The sequence below is a fragment of the Dermacentor albipictus genome, chromosome 6 (assembly GCF_038994185.2).
Source record: "Dermacentor albipictus isolate Rhodes 1998 colony chromosome 6, USDA_Dalb.pri_finalv2, whole genome shotgun sequence".
Lineage (NCBI taxonomy): Eukaryota > Metazoa > Arthropoda > Arachnida > Ixodida > Ixodidae > Dermacentor > Dermacentor albipictus.
Window position 1 is genome coordinate 28,067,556 of NC_091826.1, and position 24,175 is coordinate 28,091,730.

At 44.5% G+C, this 24,175-nt stretch overlaps 1 protein-coding gene across 18 annotated transcripts in view; it reads left to right on the forward strand.

Moving 5' to 3' along the window:
* Positions 1–244: 244 nt before the first annotated feature.
* The window catches only part of LOC135905087 (uncharacterized), a 29,729-nt gene continuing 5,798 nt past the window's right edge, over positions 245–24,175 (forward strand). Inside the window, exons 1-14 of one of the 18 annotated variants that reach the window (XM_070540269.1) lie at positions 245–566; positions 698–797; positions 4,911–5,019; positions 6,810–6,985; positions 7,675–7,733; positions 8,388–8,451; positions 11,002–11,277; positions 11,372–11,471; positions 15,595–15,703; positions 17,493–17,668; positions 18,358–18,403; positions 18,996–19,118; positions 21,584–21,859; positions 21,954–22,053. In XM_070540269.1, the coding sequence (XP_070396370.1) occupies positions 708–797; positions 4,911–5,019; positions 6,810–6,985; positions 7,675–7,733; positions 8,388–8,451; positions 11,002–11,073 (570 nt within the window). In that variant the 5' untranslated portion in view covers positions 245–566; positions 698–707 and the 3' untranslated portion in view covers positions 11,074–11,277; positions 11,372–11,471; positions 15,595–15,703; ... (3 more) ...; positions 21,584–21,859; positions 21,954–22,053. Of the gene's footprint in view, positions 571–697; positions 798–1,956; positions 1,978–4,910; positions 5,020–6,809; positions 6,986–7,674; positions 7,734–8,387; positions 8,452–11,001; positions 11,278–11,371; positions 11,472–15,594; positions 15,704–17,492; positions 17,669–18,357; positions 18,404–18,995; positions 19,119–21,583; positions 21,860–21,953; positions 22,054–24,175 lie in introns of those variants that run through there. The other 17 variants (XM_070540268.1, XM_070540261.1, XM_070540263.1 and 14 more) reach the window with 17 other exon arrangements.

Below are 24,175 nucleotides of genomic sequence, written 5' to 3' on the forward strand. Positions count from 1 at the left end.
TCTACCAGTGCGCGCGTGACACCGTGCTGGTTTATTTGGTTAAAATACGTTGGGGTGCTAGTTGGTTTGACTGAATGATAGAATGCGTCAGCGTCGATGGCGTAAGCGCGACTGAACAAGAACGTAGAAAGAAACAGACACAGAAAGACAGCCTGTCTGTGTGTGTCTGTTTCTACCTACGTCCTCATTTAGTCACTCTTAAACTTGTTTAATGGTGTATAAAGCCGCTAAAACTACTGTCCTTACTTTGTACAGCAATACACTAATTTGCTATGGCGATCAGTGCTTCGCCTTTCGAGCGAAACGGCGATTTTTTTTTACAGAAGACGACGACGTCGAAGAGCGGCGAGCACGAGCACACGCGGCGCAAACAAATGAAACAAAGAAAAAAATTTACCAATCTGCAAATCCCACGCAGCTCCAAAGAACCAATCAAAACGCGGAGCTCCGAAGATCACCAATCCTGGAACGACACATCGTGGACCAGAAGAGAGAATAAAGCCAAAGCGCGTCGTCAGCAGCATCAGATCGCAGACCGCAAGAGAATAAACCCCCTCCACCCTTTCGTACGTATGTAGTCTGTCTCCCAGTCCCAGTCTGTGCTTACGGTAATCTACCGTATGATTGCACTCGCGTTATGCCAGAACTCCTTGGTACTGATTTGAGTTGTAATTGTATCTTTCTACCCCTTACGCAGAGTGGAAGACATGGCTGCCGTAGCCGTTGTATCGAGCTTCTTGAGTGCGGTGGCGACTTTCTACAACAGAAGGAGCATTGAAGAAACATTGCTCTCCTGGGTACGTTACCTTATGACCATCTATGCGCTGATGTACACATTTCAGTTAGTCCGCAACACGTTGGGCTTCCATGACCTCAGAGAGCCTTTGCAGCGAATGTGACCGACAATCACACTTCGGTCGCAAGCACCACGACAAGGCGCATCTGGTGCCAGCTTTACTCAACGTATCGCAGTTTTCAAGCCTTCTCATAGCGTGCAAGGCCTCGCAAGGGTTCTCATAGCGTTTCCTTCTCGTCGCGAAACTTTCCTGTAAGCTTATAATGATTACTTCTTTTGTAATTATAATTTTTAATCAAGGATTTATTTATAGGTACGTTACTTTTCAGTGCTTCGTTAGTCTACATAATTAATTAGGCAAGTTAGATCTGCAGCTTGGTTGTTATTTAGATCGGCATTGGTGAGTTTAGCTAATTAGGTACTTAGCTTATTTCTTTAGTACTTATAGAAATTGTTCAATTCAATCAATTTTTGAGGCTTTCAATAAGTACTCTTAGGTAAGTTAGGTAGTCTTGTCAATTCGCCGACAGGGAGGCACTCATCATATATTAGGAATTCTCGCTACCATGAATCACGCTGTGACTACACACAGGCACGCCTTTTACGTGCAAGTACATAAAATTACGAGTTGCCCTGTAGCCGGTTTCTCACGGAGTTGACCCATGTGTACCTTTTGAACTGTGAATTGGGCCCCTTTTGCAAATGAAGAATTTGGAAATGAAACACGGCGTCGTAGTTTCAAAATTGTTGGCTGTAAAATTTTCGAACTGCGTTCAGAAACAGGGCGTCGATTTTCATGTTGTGCCGACAAGGCGTCGTTAGTAGCAGGGCACCATTGCGCGAAAGTGGATGAATGCTTAGGACGCCAGCGGCGTCTGTGGGGCGTCTGCTCCCTTGCACCAGTGGCGTCTGTTAGGCGTCTGCTCCGATACACTTGCGCGAGCGCCATGGTGCGTTCACTGTGGACGCTATAGGAAGCGTCCCCTTAGCGTCACGCGAGAGTTTTGCGGCCAGACGAATGGTATCGAACCATCCTGCTGCCACACTTCTAACGCTCAATTTCACTGGCGATGTCAGTGGATCTTGTGTTTGAGAAAAAAAAAAGTTCGACAGACGAAACTGTTTACGTGTGGGAATCCACTGCGAAGCCATTATAGTGCCTTTGGTGAAGTATTTTCGATGTATGTTCTCGACATGCATGAAACTCTGTATGCTAAAAATGTTTGACAAAAGTTGCAAGTAGGAACTGGTGGGGTGTTCTTGTTAGACAGAAAATAAGCACATTATCACCCTCGCGATGTGGTCGAAGAGCAAACGTGATATCGCATCGTTGCTGTTTTCTCCGTTCGCACGGCGTCGTAGCTGAACAAGTAACAGCGCAATAAAATCCAGGCACAAGAGAGGAGGGAATAGACAAGCGCTTGCCTTTGGCCTCCTTTCTTGTGCCTAACGTTTTTAGTACGCTAAGTTACCTGTTCAGTAATGGAAAACCAACTATCCGAACCATCAACTCGTAGGAAGCGTTACCCCCCCCCCCCCCTTCCTCCTCCCCGAATAAATTCTGAACATAGCGTAATTTTTTTGTCCTACATAAGTAATTTCCCGTATAGCTATATTCTACCGAACATTTCGCACAATTAAACGGGTTCCGAGAATTGCGAAAAATATTCTTTTAGCCGTATTCTTCATGGCGTAACTGTTGCTAACGCGCTAACCTGTGTGGTGTGTGCGCTACGTTGTTCAAACAACTACGCCTACGGGACGAGTACACCTGCGGAACCGTTATTCCACTACGCTCATGGGCCAGTGAGCTTGTGATCCCCTTCAGTCACTAATCACGATCAACTGTCGATAAATGCGTGAAATTTAGATTCTTTTATGCCGATGTTGAAGACTCCATAGAAACAAAGTCAGTGTGGGATGAGAATGACTATGCATTTTATGTAGACCCATCATAATTACATAGTAATTAAATATTCACATATTGTACAGTCGGTCATGCTACGTTTCATCATTAAAAATATTGAATCACCCACTCGAATTACGTGCACAGGTTAATTATTGGGTGCCAGCATTACAAAAAGGCGGAAAATATTTCGCAATGACTAGATTGGCGAATAGCCAAGGTAGCACCCTTCGTCAAGTCCGGCGACCAATCTTCACCATGCAACTACAGACCTATTTCGCTAACAAGTACCATATGCAAGGTCATGGAACACGTCATTAACTCCCAAATTTCCAAATACTTAGAAAGCCGCAACATAATATACCAGTATCAGCACGGTTTCCACACGGGCTACTCTTGTGAAACACAACTTGCAGGGTTTGTTCATGACTTAGACTCATCCGTTGACACTAGTTTACAAGTAGATGCAGTTTTCCTTGATTTCTCCAAAGCTTCTGATCGCGTTCTGCACCACAGATTACTCCTCAAACTTGCATGCCTAAACATTCGCCCTAACATCCTCGCATGGGTTAAAGGTTTTCTTCCTTCCAGGCTCCAGTTTACTACCACTAACTACAATTCTTCTTTTGCCCACGTTACTTCTGGTATCCCCCAGGGCAGCGTGCTAGGCCCTGTACTTTTCTTAATATATATTAATGATCTTCTTCTTGCGTAACGTCCCGGGATGATCTCTTTGCCGATTATGTCGTAATTTACCGCACAATTTCATCTGATATCGATCGCCAATGCTTGCAATCTGACCTTGATGCAATTGCCTTATGGTGCTCCAAATGGCTAATGTCGCTTAATATCTCTAAAACCAAGTTAATGACATTTAATGGTCGAAAGTCTCGAATTGAAAACACTTACTTCATTAATAACAGCATGATTGAGTCATTTCCAGTCTGACCTAACGTGGCATCACCATATAAATTTAACCCCGGCAGCTGCTAACCGTACTCTTGGAATACTTAAACGAACCCTCAAGCAAGCACCACCACTCGTACTAAAACAGGCATATATCACAATCATTCGCCCGAAAATGAATATGCTGCGGCAATTTGGGATCCCCATCAGGTATATCTAGTCTCTAACCTTGAAGCCCTGCAGAACCGTGCTGCTCGATTTTTTTCAGATTATTCAACATTCACCAGCGTTACATCTTTAAAGAATCGTGCCGGTTTGCAAACCTTGAGCCTTCGTCGAAAACATTCTCGCTTATCACTATTTCAAAAATTTCCCACTACTCCTCACTTCGTGATGATTTTTTTCAGTCACCACCGATTATCTTTCCTCGCCGCGATCACCCGAACAAAGTGAAACGCATTTTGTGTCGGTCAACTTTCGCTCAATCCTTCGTACCACGCACTATTATCAATTAGAACGATTTACCCTCATACATAGCCATGGAAACTGACATAGCCAAATTTAAGGAAACAATTTGCACTTCTGTGACTAGCTGTTAAAAATGTTTTCTTATTGTGTTTCCCTGATATTTTTTATGCTTTGTGAGTTGTTGCTTGCTCCTGATGTTTTAATGTACGTTGCTTCTTCTTTTTTGGTTTCTTGGTTCATTATGATGACTACACTGCCTTGTTGAACGGAAAAAAAAATCTCTTGTAAATGTTTTTCTTTCCATGTATGCTGTACCTGAACGTACACCCCCCCCCCCCTTGCAATACCCTCCTTCAAGGGCCTTTAGGGGTATTGTAAATAAATAAATAAATAAATAAATAAATAAATAAATAAATAAATAAATAAATAAATAAATAAATAAATAAATAAATAAATAAATAAATATCGAAACGTCCCACTCCAAACATCTAGATAAATACGGTTGTGCCTTCACCAAAGCGGTCGTCTGACGCGATACATTTCACTCAGGAGTGAAGCAGGTGCACTCAGGAAAGGAGGACGTTCACAGTAATGGCAAAAATAAGTCGCGTCTACAAACGCACACGCCATGACTGAAGGAGTTATGCCTCCAGAACGAATATTATGTTGGTGTTAATAATTAGGTAGTCTATCCTCTATTGAAATGTTTCGCTTGGGGTTTTACGTGGTTGATATCAAAGTACTGCTTAAGATTTCGAGCCCTCGAAATGTACTGTTGTTACAGGGCTTTGTATGACTGTATAAAATATGTACTCTTGCTGATCTTTCATGTAGCTGCGTAGCCCATCAGTAGAGGTGTGGCTCGGTCAAACAGCGACTGAAGTGATCGCTGCCCTAATCAAGAAAGGACATGCAGCGGCGAATCAAAAGGAGGTGGTGAGCGGTACGTATCAGGCCATTTTGCTTGGCATAATGTGGTGCCCTAAAACTTCAAGAAATGCAGTACCTGATATGTCACAGGGAGCTATGGAAGTTAAATAATATAGACGCCTCACAATGATGAAAATGTCTTCGTCAGTGACGGCGAATGAATGCCGAGTCTGGTTTAACTTGCATGCAACAATTTCTTTAGGCAAGAGCAAATTGCTATTGGCCTCGAGCTCCACCACTGGAAAAGCTGGCGCCACCGTTGGCGTGTTGTGCTATGAGGGATCACGTGTACATAGCGGCCGCGTCGGGCTGCTTTGGGAGCGCCGAAGCGAGCTGAAAAACGGAGTTCCCTTGTACGCTGCGGTCCTCATTTAGTGGCCAGATTTTCCCGCTTTGAGTATCTCCTTTACAACGCTTGAAAGCACTACAATAGGTAGTGGCTGCCTTTGAAGGCGCGCATTATGGTAGGTTGGCGCAATGCCGGATGTACACAACGGAGCCCGGTGTGAGCCTTATTCACACGTAGCCGCAGGACAAGCTGCGTGAAGCTTGGCTCGCGAAACATTAAACCGGCAAACGGTCATCGGCTACAACTCGGGTATGCAGCAAGCACAGGAAGACGCTAGGAAGATTTCTGCTACGGCGCCGGGTCTGCGATCTTCAGAAAACGCGCACCGAGACGCTCGCCCGAGTCCGCTGCCCGACTAATGTCATGACGGTTTGGTCTATGAACTTGTCGATGCTGTAGATACTGGCAAGTTCACTGGAGTGCAAAGGGAGTGTAAGAAGCACATTTTTTATAAATAAGTATGACAAGGTCATGTTTGTGTTATGAAGTAATGCACTGGATTACAAAAAAGAAGCAGCGGCAAATCACACGCTGAGAACACCAAAAACATAGAGCGCGACGCAACTCGAGAAATAATTGAAATGTCCAAGAATTTAGAAGAAAAAAGATTGAATCGTCGCGACGGCACATCCCCGTAGGCATCGAAGTCTCTACAATGAAATTATTTTTCAGCAGGTCTGATAGCGCCCACGCAACAATGGTTGCTCGTATACCGTCAAATGCTCATATTCTGCGGCCTAAAGCTGATGGCACGGTGCGAAAACGCGCACACGGCGAAAGCGAAACAGTCGCTGCCAACTTGTGGGATCGCTGCATTGAGGCTTCATTCTATTACGCTGCATTTAGTTATACAAACACTATCACGGCGACCGCGCGCAGTGGCGTTCACTGTACGCATTCCGTAAAGAGATAGCGCCTGTAAACTATTCGATGCTTTCAGTTTGCCCAAGATTATTATTTAGACAGTAAAAAACTTCTCTCGTTTCGAAAGTACTTACAGAAATGTCCGGAAGAGCATCTGCGTGGTGTTTTCTGTGAGCCCTGACAGCAAAACTTATGAGGAACGCGCCGCGTGATCCTTCATACTACACCAACGAGGTGCTTGCGATAGATGGCGACTCCGTAACTCCTCGCCGCCAATATTACTTTCTCTCCCTCATCGTCAAAGGCTGGCAGAAGAACAATCAATGTCACTGTGTTCTCAGGCTGTGACGATCTGGTGTGCTCGCAGTCGAGGGCGCGTTATAATCAGTAAAACACGGTATGCGATGTGCTAGGCTTATGTGTAAAAGATGCAATTCAATGTGTACATGTAATTCAATATGCAATGTGTAAAAAAGTGCCTGACCGCCGCGGCCCAGGCCCTTTGGACGGCCCGTAGCCGAGAGGCGAGGTTGGAGCTCTAGAGCGCCTCCTCCCACTCTTCTTCCATAACTTATTATTCTACTTTTCAGCGCTGACTTGGAGTGATGCAGTGCTGCTCATGTTATCGGGCTTCGTGCTCGGTTTCTGCTGTGGGTGGTACTTCAGAGGCCCCCGGACGGCGACCCCAACCCCAGCCCAGCCCCTCCAACAACTTGTTGTACAAAACATCATACAAGTCGACAGACTTCAACAGGCTATAATAAGGGTACTGTGAAAAGCAACAGGACGTCTAAAATACATGTATCATGCGGAGTAAAAACTGTGAAATTAACATTTAATGATAAGCAATGTATTTTATAAAAATGTACAATGTATTTTATAAAAATGTAAGCTTTATTCTTATTCTTTGAATATTGTTGTCGCGTATAACTTTGAATGAGGAATTAGGAGTAAATAAAGGTAATTAGCTGAGCACTGGTAAACTTTTTCTGGTTTATTTCTCATTTCTCTGCAAATGTTCCCGGAGTTTACTCAATTCCATAACACAAAGGACAGCATAAACAACCAGATGATGGACGCATTGGCTGCTCTAAATGTCTGGAGAAAAATGCGCACAAGTTATTAGCCAAGATATTCGGAGTCATGTTTCTATGGAAGGCCCACCTTCCAGAAGCGATGAGACTAAAAGCTTGATGGTACTGTTAACACATTGGCAGTCTGGATCAGAGAGGTTTGTAGAATTGGCGAAAAAAGTCGGGGAAAATATGGGCCCAGTGTCCTAGCTGATAGAGGCCACTGAGACCTTCCATAGTGAAGCGATTGCCATGGCGACTATCAGGAGCCGGGAATGGCATGTGATGAAAGGCAAATAAAGGGGAGCGACAGTCAAGCATCTGTACAGTGTGATGTAGAGTTGCTGCATTCTAAATCACGCGTCTGACTTTCGAATCGCAGGGCCGAAGGAGTTCCAGCCAACCACCGCGCCAGAGAAAGAAAGGCCGAAGAAGCGGCAGGTAAGTTTGCCCCGATTGTGAATTTGTCTCGATATATCCTATCTTTTCTCCTGTCCATTGTTCGAGCTCACACTTAACGGAACAGGGACTGATGGTGAGCCTATATACCAATAACATACACTATAAGCCCTAGTGTAATATCAATTCACATAAATAAGTTACGCCGTTCGATGTCTTTAAGCATTTATGTTGACAATGCAATCATATTTATCATTTTGCGCATCACATTGTATCATTAGAAATTAGTAAAGCTAAGGATGTGTGATCGGTTGCTACCAGCGAATGCCAAACCGAAATGTTTTTGTTTCTGCAATTGCATTTGCCTTTATCATTTCTGCAGTTCAACTAAAGACAAACTTCCCCTAAGTTTTCCTTGGCTTCATTACCTGCTGGCTTGATGTGGCTGGGCTTAGGCGAAATGGGGGCCGTTGGTTCCCATTGTTCCAACACGTTCATTATATAAAACAAAAAAAAATTCATTGCTCTAGCATGGGCGCAAAATACGATGCAGTGTGTGTCACAATATAACGGCGTGTTGCAAAAGTCGCAATTCAAAGGCTCACGTAATTTTAATGATAGCAACGTTCGCCAGTTCAACGCAGTTTTCAGAAACAATTACCTGGAGACTAACCTGGCTGTGGTTCTGGCGTCAAGCCTTTTCAGCGCCATCACGACGTTTTACACCAGAAGGGTCATCGAGAATGCGTTGTTCTCGTGGGTACGTTACCTTATGACCATCTATGCGCTGATGTACACGTTTCAGTTAGTCCGCAACGCGTTGGGCTTTCGTGACCTCAGAGATTCTTTGCAGCGAATGTGACCGACAATCATACTTTGGTTGCTAGCACCACGACAAGGCGTGTCTGGTGCCAGCTTTACTCAACGTACCGCAGTTTTCAAGCCTTCTCAAAGGGTTCGAGACCTCACAAGGGTTTTCATAGTCTTTCCTTCTCGCCGCGAAACTTTTATGTAAGCTTATAGTGGATTACTTCTTTTGTAATTATAATTTGTAGCCAAATATTTATCTATACGTACGTTACTATTCAGTGCTTCGTTAGTCTACATAATTAATTAGGCGAGTTAGATCTGTAGCTTGGTTGTTATTTAGATCGGCGTTGGTGAGTTTAACTAATTAGTTACTTAGCTTCTTTCTCTGTTACTTATGTTACTTATCCCGGGGACAGAACACAGATGTGTGTTTTTTATGCAGAGCTATGAATCTGTAAACTTCATGCTTCTTTATTTTTCACACTTTCTAATTTTTGAAAATCTTTTTAGTGAAATTCCGGCCCTAAATAGAAATTCCGTGGCTGTCACTAGAATTTAACTTGGTCTAAATGCTACAAATTTAATTAAAATCGGTCCAGTGGCTATCTCAGAAAAACGTTTTTTGCGCTTTTACATGTATTTGAATAGGCCTCGTCGGCGTTGGGCCCGAGCTAAAGCTTCCTCTTAAAAGTACATGAAGACGTTCAGCAATCGTGACAGCCGACAGCAGCCTTTCGAAAGAGGGAGAGAGTTCGCAAATTCCTGTCGTCTGCGAGAAAAGTCTCGCGTTTGGAGCGACCAGGCGTCTTAGCGGACAACACTTGTAGCATTCCTCTCAAATGCGCAACACTTTCCCACAATGTAACATTTTTATTTCCCTAAACACTTGATGAGTATTTTTGTATAAATACATGCCCGGTTGTTATTGCTGTGGTTAAAATTGAATGAATGAATAATTTGAAGCATTAAAAATTTGGATAAAATTGAAAATGAATAATTATTCTCTGGCGTTAAATTAGGAACACAATCGAACAAGATGCATAACCTGGTGTGCCTAGCTGATAAACCATAGTAAAGCGTGCTTCAGTCTCGAAGTCACAAAGTTTGTTTGTAAAGTGTTGTACACTATATATGACATTGCAGAAACAAAATTAGATTTCGTGCGATAATATTTGAGTATAGCTTTGTCTACCGCGCCGCAAGCAAACGCCGATAGTCTAAAGATCGAAGTCAGTCCGAAGCCTGTGCTTCCCATCATTCACGTGAAGGTTGGGGCAACGCTCATGACAGCCCCACTAGCGCCACATTTCCCTCTAGGGTATTTATTTAGAAACTCTATGGAGTGCCACGAGTACGATGCTTCAAAGCGGTACAAAAGCGCCTCTAGTGAATGCGGTGTTGCCTTAGAAACGAGCTGTTTCTAAGGCTCAGGTGTGCGTCGCTTGCTCAGGCGCGCATTTCGTTGCCGCGCCGGACGCTGCGTTGCTCGACGCTCACCGCGTCCAATGCGGGGCGCGTAGTCGCTGCGCCGTAGCCCATTGTCTTACACCCTTTGGCGGGTCGACGGGAACGCTGTCGCGTTCCACTCTTGAAGGCGAAGCAGAGTAACGCATGGGTTGTTCCTTCGTCTAGCCGAACCAAATATAGCCAAGCAACAGCAGTTCACCAGGCTAAACAGTGGTTCAACAACTAAAATAAAGGCTAGTATGCTTCGCATCCTGGGCTTAACCTTAGCTAAGCCACAGCCATTTTTTTTCATTCAGAACTGACCTTACATAAAGAACATTTTCAGGAAGATCCGCAAACACACCGAACTGTTTCTCAGTGCGAACGCAGCAAAAAGTGTCTGTAGCATCCACAGCGTTGCACCTGATGTATGAAACGCAGTATAGTAGATGCCTTGGGCGGACACCATAACTATGTTGCCGGCGCTCATGTCCATGAAAGCGATCTGCAACGCGGCAAAAGTGCGCCACAGCCCGGACTTCGTCTTCAAAGCGGTCTGCGATACCTGCAGAGTGGGCGTAGTGCCGGTAGCACCGCATGCGCTGTGCGTTCGACGTTTCGTTCACGCTGAAGCGAAAGATGCACGAAGGTCAATTCGCTTGCTGCTGCCGCGATTGCTCACTCCGGAATTTCGACACTGGGTTCCGCGCTCATCGAGCGAGATGTGTTCATGTCTAGTGCGCGCGTGACACCGTGCTGGTTTATTAAGTTAAAACGCGTTGGGGGGCTAGTTGGTTTGACTGAACGATAGAATACGCCAGCACCGATGGCGTAAACGCGACTGAACAAGAACGTAGAAAGAAACAGACACAGAAAGACAGCCTGTCTGTGTGTGTCTGTTTCTACCCACGTCCTCATTTAGTCAGTCTTAAACTTGTTTATTAGTGTATAAAGCCGCTAAGACTACTGTCCTTACTTCGTACAGCAATACACTAATTTGCTATGGCGATCAGTGCTTCGCCTTTCGAGCGAAACGGCGATTTTTTTTTTACAGAAGACGACGACGTCGAAGAGCGGCAGGCACGAGGACTCGTGGCGCAAACAAATGAAACAAAGAAAAAATTGACCAATCTGCAAATCCCACGCAGCTTCAAAGAACCAATCAAAACGCGGAGCTCCGAAGACCACCAATCCTGGAACGACACACCGTGGAGCAGAAGAGAGAATAAAGCCGAAGCGCGTCGTCAGCAGCATCAGATCGCCGACCTGTCCTGTCCTGTCCTCCACCCTCTCGTACGTCTGCCGTCTGTCTCCCAGCCCCAGTCTGTAGGTACGGTAATCTACCGCATGATTGCAATCGCGTTATGCCAGAACTCCTTGGTACTGATTTGAGTTGTAATTGTATCTTGCTACCCCTTACGCAGAGTCGAAGACATGGCAGCACTCATCCTAGCTTCGAGCCTTTTCAGCGCGGTCACCACCTTCTACAATAGGAACACCATAGAGGAGACGCTGCTGTCCTGGGTACGTTACCTTATGACCATCTATGCGCTGATGTACACATTTCAGTTAGTCCGCAACACGTTGGGCTTCCATGACCTCAGAGAGCCTTTGCAGCGAATGTGACCGACAATCACACTTCGGTCGCAAGCACCACGACAAGGCGTATCTGGTGCCAGCTTTACTCAACGTATCGCAGTTTTCAAGCCTTCTCATAGCGTTCAAGGCCTCGCAAGGGTTCTCATAGCGTTTCCTTCTCGTCGCGAAACTTTCCTGTAAGCTTATAATGATTACTTCTTTTGTAATTATAATTTTTAATCAAGGATTTATTTATAGGTACGTTACTTTTCAGTGCTTCGTTAGTCTACATAATTAATTAGGCAAGTTAGATCTGCAGCTTTGTTGTTATTTAGATCGGCATTGGTGAGTTTAACTAATTAGGTACTTAGCTTATTTCTTTAGTACTTATAGAAATTGTTCAATTCAATCAATTTTTGAGGCTTTCAATAAGTACACTTAGGTAAGTTAGGTAGTCTTGTCAATTCGCCGACAGGGAGGCACTCGTCAAATATTAGGAATTCTCGCTATAATGAATCACCCTGTGACTACACGCAGGCACGCTTTTTACGTGCAAGTACATAAAATTACGAGTTGCCCTGGAGCCGGTTTCTCACGGAGTTGACCCATGTGTACCTTTTGAACTGTGAATTGGGCCCCTTTTGCAAATGAAGAATTTGGAAATGAAACACGGCGTCGTAGTTTCAAAATTGTTGGCTGTAAAATTTTCGAACTGGGTTCAGAAACAGGGCGTCGATTTTCATGTTGTGCTGACAAGGCGTCGTTAGTAGCAGGGCACCATTGCGCGAAAGTGGATGAATGCTTAGGACGCCGGCGGCGTCTGTGGGGCGTCTGCTCCCATGCAGCAGTGGCGTCTGTTAGGCGTCTACTCCGATACACTTGCGCGAGCGCCATGGTGCGTTCACTGTGGACGCTATAGGAAGCGTCCCCTTAGCGTCACGCGAGAGTTTTGCGGCCAGACGAATGGTATCTAACCATACTGCTGCCACACTTCTAACGCTCAATTTCACTGGCGATGTCAGTGGATCTTGTGTTTGAGAAAAAAAAAAGTTCGACAGACGAAACTGTTTACGTGTGGGAATCCACTGCGAAGCCATTATAGTGCCTTTGGTGAAGTATTTTCGATGTATGTTCTCGACATGCATGAAACTCTGTATGCTAAAAATGTTTGACAAAAGTTGCAAGTAGGAACTGGTGGGGTGTTCTTGTTAGACAGAAAATAAGCACATTATCACCCTCGCGATGTGGTCGAAGAGCAAACGTGATATCGCATCGTTGCTGTTTTCTCCGTTCGCACGGCGTCGTAGCTGAACAAGTAACAGCGCAATAAAATCCAGGCACAAGAGAGGAGGGAATAGACAAGCGCTTGCCTTTGGCCTCCTTTCTTGTGCCTAACGTTTTTAGTACGCTAAGTTACCTGTTCAGTAATGGAAAACCAACTATCCGAACCATCAACTCGTAGGAAGCGTTACCCCCCCCCCCTTCCTCCTCCCCGAATAAATTCTGAACATAGCGTAATTTTTTTTGTCCTACATAAGTAATTTCCCGTGTAGCTATATTCTACCGAACATTTCGCACAATTAAACGGGTTCCGAGAATTGCGAAAAATATTCTTTTAGCCGTATTCTTCATGGCGTAACTGTTGCTAACGCGCTAACCTGTGTGGTGTGTGCGCTACGTTGTTCAAACAACTACGCCTACGGGACGAGTACACTTGCGGAACCGTTATTCCACTACGCTCATGGGCCAGTGAGCTTGTGATCCCCTTCAGTCACTAATCACGATCAACTGTCGATAAATGCGTGAAATTTAGATTCTTTTATGCCGATGTTGAAGACTCCATAGAAACAAAGTCAGTGTGGGATGAGAATGACTATGCATTTTATGTAGACCCATCATAATTACATAGTAATTAAATATTCACATATTGTACAGTCGGTCATGCTACGTTTCATCATTAAAAATATTGAATCACCCACTCGAATTACGTGCACAGGTTAATTATTGGGTGCCAGCATTACAAAAAGGCGGAAAATATTTCGCAATGACTAGATTGGCGAATAGACAAGGTAGCACCCTTCGTCAAGTCCGGCGACCAATCTTCACCATGCAACTACAGACCTATTTCGCTAACAAGTACCATATGCAAGGTCATGGAACACGTCATTAACTCCCAAATTTCCAAATACTTAGAAAGCCACAACATAATATACCAGTATCAGCACGGTTTCCATACGGGCTACTCTTGTGAAACACAACTTGCAGGGTTTGTTCATGACTTAGACTCATCCGTTGACACTAGTTTACAAGTAGATGCAGTTTTCCTTGATTTCTCCAAAGCTTCTGATCGCGTTCTGCACCACAGATTACTCCTCAAACTTGCATGCCTAAACATTCGCCCTAACATCCTCGCATGGGTTAAAGGTTTTCTTCCTTCCAGGCTCCAGTTTACTTCCACTAACTACAATTCTTCTTTTGCCCACGTTACTTCTGGTATCCCCCAGGGCAGCGTGCTAGGCCCTGTACTTTTCTTAATATATATTAATGATCTTCTTCTTGCGTAACGTCCCGGGATCATCTCTTTGCCGATTATGTCGTAATTTACCGCACAATTTCCTCTGATATCGATCGCCAATGCTTGCAATCTGACCTTGATGCAATTGCCTTATGGTGCTCCAAATGGCTAATGTCGCTTAATATCTCTAAAACCAAGTTAATGACATTTAATGGTCGAAAGTCTCGAATTGAAAACACTTACTTCATTAATAACAGCATGATTGAGTCTTCCACTTCCTACAAATATCTTCGCCTTCATTTCCAGTCTGACCTAACGTGGCATCACCATATAAATTTAACCCCGGCAGCTGCTAACCGTACTCTTGGAATACTTAAACGAACCCTCAACCAAGCGCCACCACTCGTACTAAAACAGGCATATATCACAATCATTCGCCCGAAAATGAATATGCTGCGGCAATTTGGGATCCCCATCAGGTATATCTAGTCTCTAACCTTGAAGCCCTGCAGAACCGTGCTGCTCGATTTTTTTCAGATTATTCAACATTCACCAGCGTTACATCTTTAAAGAATCGTGCCGGTTTGCAAACCTTGAGCCTTCGTCGAAAACATTCTCGCTTATCACTATTTCAAAAATTTCCCACTACTCCTCACTTCGTGATGATTTTTTTCAGTCACCACCGATTATCTTTCCTCGCCGCGATCACCCGAACAAAGTGAAACGCATTTTGTGTCGGTCAACTTTCGCTCAATCCTTCGTACCACGCACTATTATCAATTAGAACGATTTACCCTCATACATAGCCATGGAAACTGACATAGCCAAATTTAAGGAAACAATTTGCACTTCTGTGACTAGCTGTTAAAAATGTTTTCTTATTAAGTGTGTTTCCCTGATATTTTTTATGCCTTGTGAGTTGTTGCTTCCTCCTGATGTTTTAATGTACGTTGCTTCTTCTTTTTTGGTTTCTTGGTTCATTATGATGACTACACTGCCTTGTTGAACGGAAAAAAAAATCTCTTGTAAATGTTTTTCTCTCCATGTATGCTGTACCTGAACGTACACCCCCCCCCCCTTGCAATACCCTCCTTCAAGGGCCTTTAGGGGTATTGTAAATAAATAAATAAATAAATAAATAAATAAATAAATAAATAAATAAATAAATAAATAAATAAATAAATATCGAAACGTCCCACTCCAAACATCTAGATAAATACGGTTGTGCCTTCACCAAAGCGGTCGTCTGACGCGATACATTTCACTCAGGAGTGAAGCAGGTGCACTCAGGAAAGCAGGACGTTCACAGTAATGGCAAAAATAAGTCGCGTCTACAAACGCACACGCCATGACTGAAGGAGTTATGCCTCCAGAACGAATATTATGTTGGTGTTAATAATTAGGTAGTCTATCCTCTATTGAAATGTTTCGCTTGGGGTTTTACGTGGTTGATATCAAAGTACTGCTTAAGATTTCGAGCCCTCGAAATGTACTGTTGTTACAGGGCTTTGTATGACTGTATAAAATATGTACTCTTGCTAATCTTTCATGCAGCTGCGTAGCCCATCAGTAGAGGTGTGGCTCGGTGAAACAGCGACTGAAGTGATCGCTGCCCTAATCAAGAAAGGACATGCAGCGGCGAATCAAAAGGAGGTGGTGAGCGGTACGTATCAGGCCATTTTGCTTGGCATAATGTGGTGCCCTAAAACTTCAAGAAATGCAGTACCTGATATGTCACAGGGAGCTATGGAAGTTAAATAATATAGACGCCTCACAATGATGACAATGTCTTCGTCAGTGACGGCGAATGAATGCCGAGTCTGGTTTAACTTGCATGCAACAATTTCTTTAGGCAAGAGCAAATTGCTATTGGCCTCGAGCTCCACCACTGGAAAAGCTGGCGCCACCGTTGGCGTGTTGTGCTATGAGGGATCACGTGTACATAGCGGCCGCGTCGGGCTGCTTTGGGAGCGCCGAAGCGAGCTGAAAAACGGAGTTCCCTTGTACGCTGCGGTCCTCATTTAGTGGCCAGATTTTCCCGCTTTGAGTATCTCCTTTACAACGCTTGAAAGCACTACAATAGGTAGTGGCTGCCTTTGAAGGCGCGCATTATGGTAGGTTGGCGCAATGCCGGATGTACACAACGGAGCCCGGTGTGAGCCTTATTCACACGTAGCCGCAGGACAAGCTGCGTGAAGCTTGGCTCGCGAAACATTAAACCGGCAAACGGTCATCGGCTACAACTCGGGTATGCAGCAAGCACAGGAAGACGCTAGGAAGATTTCTGCTACGGCGCCGGGTCTGCGATCTTCAGAAAACGCGCACCGAGACGCTCGCCCGAGTCCGCTGCCCGACTAATGTCATGACGGTTTGGTCTATGAACTTGTCGATGCTGTAGATACTGGCAAGTTCACTGGAGTGCAAAGGGAGTGTAAGAAGCACATTTTTTATAAATAAGTATGACAAGGTCATGTTTGTGTTATGAAGTAATGCACTGGATTACAAAAAAAGAAGCAGCGGGAAATCACACGCTGAGAACACCAAAAACATAGAGCGCGACGCAACTCGAGAAATAATTGAAATGTCCAAGAATTTAGAAGAAAAAAGATTGAATCGTCGCGACGGCACATCACCGTAGGCATCGAAGTCTCTACAATGAAATTATTTTTCAGCAGGTCTGATAGCGCCCACGCAACAATGGTTGCTCGTATACCGTCAGATGCATTCTGCGGCCTAAAGCTGATGGCACGGTGCGAAAACGCGCACACGGCGAAAGCGAAACAGTCGCTGCCAACTTGTGGGATCGCTGCATTGAGGCTTCATTCTATTACGCTGCATTTAGTTATACAAACACTATCACGGCGACCGCGCGCAGTGGCGTTCACTGTACGCATTCGGTAAAGAGATAGCGCCTGTAAACTATTCGATGCTTTCAGTTTGCCCAAGATTATTATTTAGACAGTAAAAAACTTCTCTCGTTTCGAAAGTACTTACAGAAATGTCCGGAAGAGCATCTGCGTGGTGTTTTCTGTGAGCCCTGACAGCAAAATTTATGAGGAACGCGCCGCGCGTGATCCTTCATACTACGCCAACGAGGTGCTTCCGATAGATGGCGACTCCGTAACTCCTCGCCGCCAATATTACTTTCTCTCCCTCATCGTCAAAGGCTGGCAGAAGAACAATCAATGTCACTGTGTTCTCAGGCTGTGACGATCTGGTGTGCTCGCAGTCGAGGGCGCGTTATAATCAGTAAAACACGGTATGCGATGTGCTAGGCGTATGTGTAAAAGATGCAATTCAATGTGTAGATGTAATTCAATATGCAATGTGTAAAAAAGTGCCTGACCGCCGCGGCCCAGACCCTTTGGACGGCCCGTAGCCGAGAGGCGAGTTTGGAGCTCTAGAGCGCCTCCTCCCACTCTTCTTCCATAACTTATTATTCTACTTTTCAGCGCTGACCTGGAGTGATGCAGTGCTGCTCATGTTATCGGGCTTCGTGCTCGGTTTCTGCTGTGGCTGGTACTTCAGAGGCCCCCGGACGGCGACCCCAATCACAGCCCAGCCCCTACAACAACTTGTTGTTCAAAACATCATACAAGTTGACAGACTTCAACAGGCCATAATAAGGGTACTGTGAAAAGCAACAGGACGTCTAAAATACATGTATCATGCGGAGTAAAAACTGTGAAATTAACATTTAATGATAAGCAATGTATTTTATAAAAATGTACAATGTATTTTATAAAAATGTAAGCTTTATTCTTATTCTTTGAATATTGTTGTCGCGTAAAACTTTGAATGAGGAATTAGGTGTAAATAAAGGTAATTAGCTGAGCACTGGTAAACTTTTTCTGGTTTATTTCTCATTTCTCTGCAAATGTTCCCGGAGTTTACTCAATTCCATAACACAAAGGACAGCATAAACAACCAGATGATGGACGCATTGGCTGCTCTAAATGTCTGGAGAAAACTGCGCACAAGTTATTAGCCAAGATATTCGGAGTCATGTTTCTATGGAAGGCCCACCTTCCAGAAGCGATGGGACTAAAAGCTTGATGGTACTGTTAACACATTGTCAGTCTGGATCAGAGAGGTTTGTAGAATTGGCGAAAAAAGTCGGAGAAAATATGGACCCAGTGTCCTAGCTGACAGAGGCCACAGAGACCTTCCATAGTGAAGCGATTGCCATGGTGACCATCAGGAGCCGGGAATGGCATGTGATGAAAGGCAAATAAAGGGGAGCGACAGTCAAGCATCTGTACAGTGTGATGTAGAGTTGCTGCATTCTAAATCATGCGTGTGACTTTCGAATTGCAGGGCCGAAGGAGGAGCGCCAGCCAGCCAGCGTGCCACAGAAGGAGACGTAAGTTTGCCCCGATTGTGAATTTGTCTCGATAGATCCTATTTTTTTGCTCCTGTCCATTGTTCGAGCTCACACTTAACGGAACAGGGACTGATGGAGTGCCTATATACCAATAACATACACTATAAGCCCTAATGTAATATGAATGCACATAAATAAGTTACATCCTTCGATGTCTATAAGCATTTATGTTGACATTGCAATCATATTTATCATTTTGCGCATCACAGATTGTATTATTAGAAATGACTAAAGCTAAGGATGTGTGATCGGTTGCTACCAGCGAATGCCAAACCGAAATGTTTTTTTTCTGCACTTGCATTTGCCTTTATCATTTTGCAGTTCAACTAAAGGCAAACTTCCCCTATGTTTTCCTTGGCTTCATTACCTGCTGGCTTGATTTGGCTGGGCTTAGGGAAAATAGGGGCCGTTGGTTCCCATTGATCCTACACGTTCATATTACAAAACAAAACAATTCATTGCTCTAGCATGGGCGCAAAATACGATGCAGTGTGTGTTACAATATAACGGCGTCTTGCAAAAATCGCAATTCAAAGCCTCACGTAATTTTAATGATAGCAACGTTCGCCAGTTCAACGCAATTTTCAGAAACTACCTGGAGACTAACCTGGCTGTGGTTCTGGCGTCAAGCCTTTTCAGCGCCATCACGACGTTTTACAACAGAAGGGCCATCGAGAATGCGTCGTTCTCGTGGGTACGTTACCGTATGACCATCTATGCGCTGATGTACACGTTTCAATTAGTCCGCAACACGTTCGGCTTCCATGACCTCAGAGGGTCTTTGCAGCGAATGTGACCGACAATCACACTTTGTTCGCAAGCACCACGACAAGGCGTGTCTGGTGCCAGCTTTACTCAACGTATCGCAGTTTTCAAGCCTTCTCATAGGGTTCAAGGCCTCACAAGGGTTTTCATAGTCTTTCCTTCTCGCCGCGAAACTTTCATGTAAGCTTATAGTGATTACTTCTTTTGTAATTATAATTTTTAGCCAAATATTTATCTATACGTACGTTACTATTCAGTGCTTCGTTAGGCTACATAATTAATTAGGCGAGTTAGATCTGTAGCTGGGTTGTTATTTAGATCGGCGTTGGTGAGTTTAACTAATTAGTTACTTAGCTTCTTTCTCTGTTACTTATGTTACTTATCCCGGGGACAGAACACAGATATTTGTTTTTTATGCAGAGATTTGAATCTGTAAACTTCATGCTTCTTTATTTTTCACACTTTCTAATTTTTGAAAATCTTTTTAGTGAAATTCCGGCCCTAAATAGAAATTCCGTGACGGTCACTAAAAATTAAATTGGTCTAAATGCTACAAATTTCATTAAAATCGATCCAGTGCCTATCTCAGAAAAACGTTTTTTTGCGTTTTTACATGTATTTGAATAGGCCGCGTCGGCGTTGGGCCCGAGCTAAAGCTTCCTTTTAAATGTACATGAAGACGTTCAGCAATCGTGACAGCCGACGCAGCCTTTCGAAAGAGCGAGAGAGTTCGCAAGTTCCTGTCGTCCGCGAGAAAAGTCTCGCGATTGCAGCGACCAGGCGTCTTAGCGGACGACACTTGTAGCATTCCTCTCAAATGCGCAACACTTTCCCACAATGTAACATTTTTATTTCCCTAAACACTTGATGAGTATTTTTGTATAAATACATGTCCGGTTGTTATTGCTGTTGTTAAAATTGAATGAAGGAATAATTTGAAACATTAAAAATTTGGATAAAATTGAAAATGAATAATTATTCTCTGGCGTTAAATTAGGTACACAATCGAACAAGATGCATAACCTGGTGTGCCCAGCTGATAAACCATAGTAAAGCGTGCTTCAGTCTCGAAGTAACAAAGTTTTCTTGTAACGTGTTGTACACTATATATGACATTGCAGAAACAAAATTAAATTTTGTGCGATAATTTTTGAGTATATCTTTGTTTACCGCGCCGCAAGCAAACGCCGATAGTCTAAAGATCGAAGTCAGTCCGAAGCCTGTGCTTCCCATCATTCCCGTGAAGGTTGGGGCAACGCTCATGAATGCCCCACTAGCGCCACATTTTCCTCTAGGGTATTTATTTAGAAACTCCATGGAGTGCCCCGATAGCCTCCTCGCCCGCCGCTCCGTACAGTAGAGACAACCACGGCGTTGGCCACGCGAATCGCGGACGCTGTATAAAAATAAACTCCGTTTCATACATCGAGTGCAATGCTGTGGAAGCTACGCAAGTATTGCAGTCTCCAAATAATCGCTCCGCGCGTACCGTGTATGGTTCGCTGGGCGTCTGCTGGCGGCGTTGCACGTGTGGCTGCCGCGGCGGAAGGGAAATAACAATAACGAAAAGAAAATTTATATAAAACAACGTGTTAGCAGCCGAATGAACGCATGGCTTGATGGCTTCTTAGGGTAAGTTCTTATTTTCATTCAGAATTGACCTTACATAAAGAACATTTTCACGAAGATCCGCAAACACACCGAACTGTTTCTCAGTGCGAACGCAGCAAAAAGTGTGTGTAGCATCCACAGCGTTTCACCTGATGTATGAAACGCAGTGCAGTAGATACCTTGGGCGGACACCGTAACAATGTTGCCGGCGCTCATGTCCATGAAAGCGATCTGCAACGCGGCAAAAGTGCGCCACAGCCCGGACCTCGTCTTCAAAGCGATCTGCGATATCTGCAGAGTGCGCGTAGTGCCGGTAGCACCGCATGCGCTGTGCGTTCGACGTTTCGTTCAAGCTGAAGCGAAAGATGCATGAAGGTCAATTCGCTTGCTGCTGCCGCGATTGCTCACTCCGGAATTTCGACAGCGGGTTCCGCGCTCATCGAGCGAGATGTGTTCATGTCTACCAGTGCGTGCGTGACACCGTGCTGGTTTATTTGGTTAAAATACGTTGGGGTGCTAGTTGGTTTGACTGAATGATAGAATGCGTCAGCGTCGATGGCGTAAGCGCGACTGAACAAGAACGTAGAAAGAAACAGACACAGAAAGGCAGCCTGTCTGTGTGTGTCTGTTTCTACCTACGTCCTCATTTAGTCACTCTTAAACTTGTTTATTAGTGTATAAAGCCGCTAAAACTACTGTCCTTACTTCGTACAGCAATACACTAATTTGCTATGGCGATCAGTGCTTCGCCTTTCGAGCGACACGGCGATTTTTTTTTTACAGAAGACGACGACGTCGAAGAGCGGCAGGCACGAGGACTCGTGGCGCAAACAAATGAAACAAAGAAAAAATTGACCAATCTGCAAATCCCACGCAGCTTCAAAGAACCAATCAAAACGCGGAGCTCCGAAGACCACCAATCCTGGAACGACACACCGTGGAGCAGAAGAGAGAATAAAGCCGAAGCGCGTCGTCAGCAGCATCAGATCGCCGACCTGTCCTGTCCTGTCCTCCACCCTCTCGTACGTCTGCCGTCTGTCTCCCAGCCCCAGTCTGTAGGTACGGTAATCTACCGCATGATTGCAATCGCGTTATGCCAGAACTCCTTGGTACTGATTTGAGTTGTAATTGTATCTTTCTACCCCTTACGCAGAGTCGAAGACATGGCAGCACTCATCCTAGCTTCGAGCCTTTTCAGCGCGGTCACCACCTTCTACAATAGGAACACCATAGAGGAGACGCTGCTGTCCTGGGTACGTTACCTTATGACCATCTATGCGCTGATGTACACATTTCAGTTAGTCCGCAACACGTTGGGCTTCCATGACCTCAGAGAGCCTTTGCAGCGAATGTGACCGACAATCACACTTCGGTCGCAAGCACCACGACAAGGCGTATCAGGTGCCAGCTTTACTCAACGTATCGCAGTTTTCAAGCCTTCTCATAGCGTTCAAGGCCTCGCAAGGGTTCTCATAGCGTTTCCTTCTCGTCGCGAAACTTTCCTGTAAGCTTATAATGATTACTTCTTTTGTAATTATAATTTTTAATCAAGGATTTATTTATAGGTACGTTACTTTTCAGTGCTTCGTTAGTCTACATAATTAATTAGGCAAGTTAGATCTGCAGCTTGGTTGTTATTTAGATCGGCATTGGTGAGTTTAGCTAATTAGGTACTTAGCTTATTTCTTTAGTACTTATAGAAATTGTTCAATTCAATCAATTTTTGAGGCTTTCAATAAGTACACTTAGGTAAGTTAGGTAGTCTTGTCAATTCGCCGACAGGGAGGCACTCGTCAAATATTAGGAATTCTCGCTATAATGAATCACGCTGTGACTACACGCAGGCACGCCTTTTACGTGCAAGTACATAAAATTACGAGTTGCCCTGTAGCCGGTTTCTCACGGAGTTGACCCATGTGTACCTTTTGAACTGTGAATTGGGCCCCTTTTGCAAATGAAGAATTTGGAAATGAAACACGGCGTCGTAGTTTCAAAATTGTTGGCTGTAAAATTTTCGAACTGGGTTCAGAAACAGGGCGTCGATTTTCATGTTGTGCTGACAAGGCGTCGTTAGTAGCAGGGCACCATTGCGCGAAAGTGGATGAATGCTTAGGACGCCAGCGGCGTCTGTGGGGCGTCTGCTCCCATGCACCAGTGGCGTCTGTTAGGCGTCTACTCCGATACACTTGCGCGAGCGCCATGGTGCGTTCACTGTGGACGCTATAGGAAGCGTCCCCTTAGCGTCACGCGAGAGTTTTGCGGCCGGACGAATGGTATCGAACCATCCTGCTGCCACACTTCTAACGCTCAATTTCACTGGCGATGTCAGTGGATCTTGTGTTTGAGAAAAAAAAAAGTTCGACAGACGAAACTGTTTACGTGTGGGAATCCACTGCGAAGCCATTATAGTGCCTTTGGTGAAGTATTTTCGATGTATGTTCTCGACATGCATGAAACTCTGTATGCTAAAAATGTTTGACAAAAGTTGCAAGTAGGAACTGGTGGGGTGTTCTTGTTAGACAGAAAATAAGCACATTATCACCCTCGCGATGTGGTCGAAGAGCAAACGTGATATCGCATCGTTGCTGTTTTCTCCGTTCGCACGGCGTCGTAGCTGAACAAGTAACAGCGCAATAAAATCCAGGCACAAGAGAGGAGGGAATAGACAAGCGCTTGGCTTTGGCCTCCTTTCTTGTGCCTAACGTTTTTAGTACGCTAAGTTACCTGTTCAGTAATGGAAAACCAACTATCCGAACCATCAACTCGTAGGAAGCGTTACCCCCCCCCCCTTCCTCCTCCCCGAATAAATTCTGAACATAGCGTAATTTTTTTGTCCTACATAAGTAATTTCCCGTGTAGCTATATTCTACCGAACATTTCGCACAATTAAACGGGTTCCGAGAATTGCGAAAAATATTCTTTTAGCCGTATTCTTCATGGCGTAACTGTTGCTAACGCGCTAACCTGTGTGGTGTGTGCGCTACGTTGTTCAAACAACTACGCCTACGGGACGAGTACACCTGCGGAACCGTTATTCCACTACGCTCATGGGCCAGTGAGCTTGTGATCCCCTTCAGTCACTAATCACGATCAACTGTCGATAAATGCGTGAAATTTAGATTCTTTTATGCCGATGTTGAAGACTCCATAGAAACAAAGTCAGTGTGGGATGAGAATGACTATGCATTTTATGTAGACCCATCATAATTACATGGTAATTAAATATTCACATATTGTACAGTCGGTCATGCTACGTTTCATCATTAAAAATATTGAATCACCCACTCGAATTACGTGCACAGGTTAATTATTACAAAAAGGCGGAAAATATTTCGCAATGACTAGATTGGCGAATAGCCAAGGTAGCGCACCCTT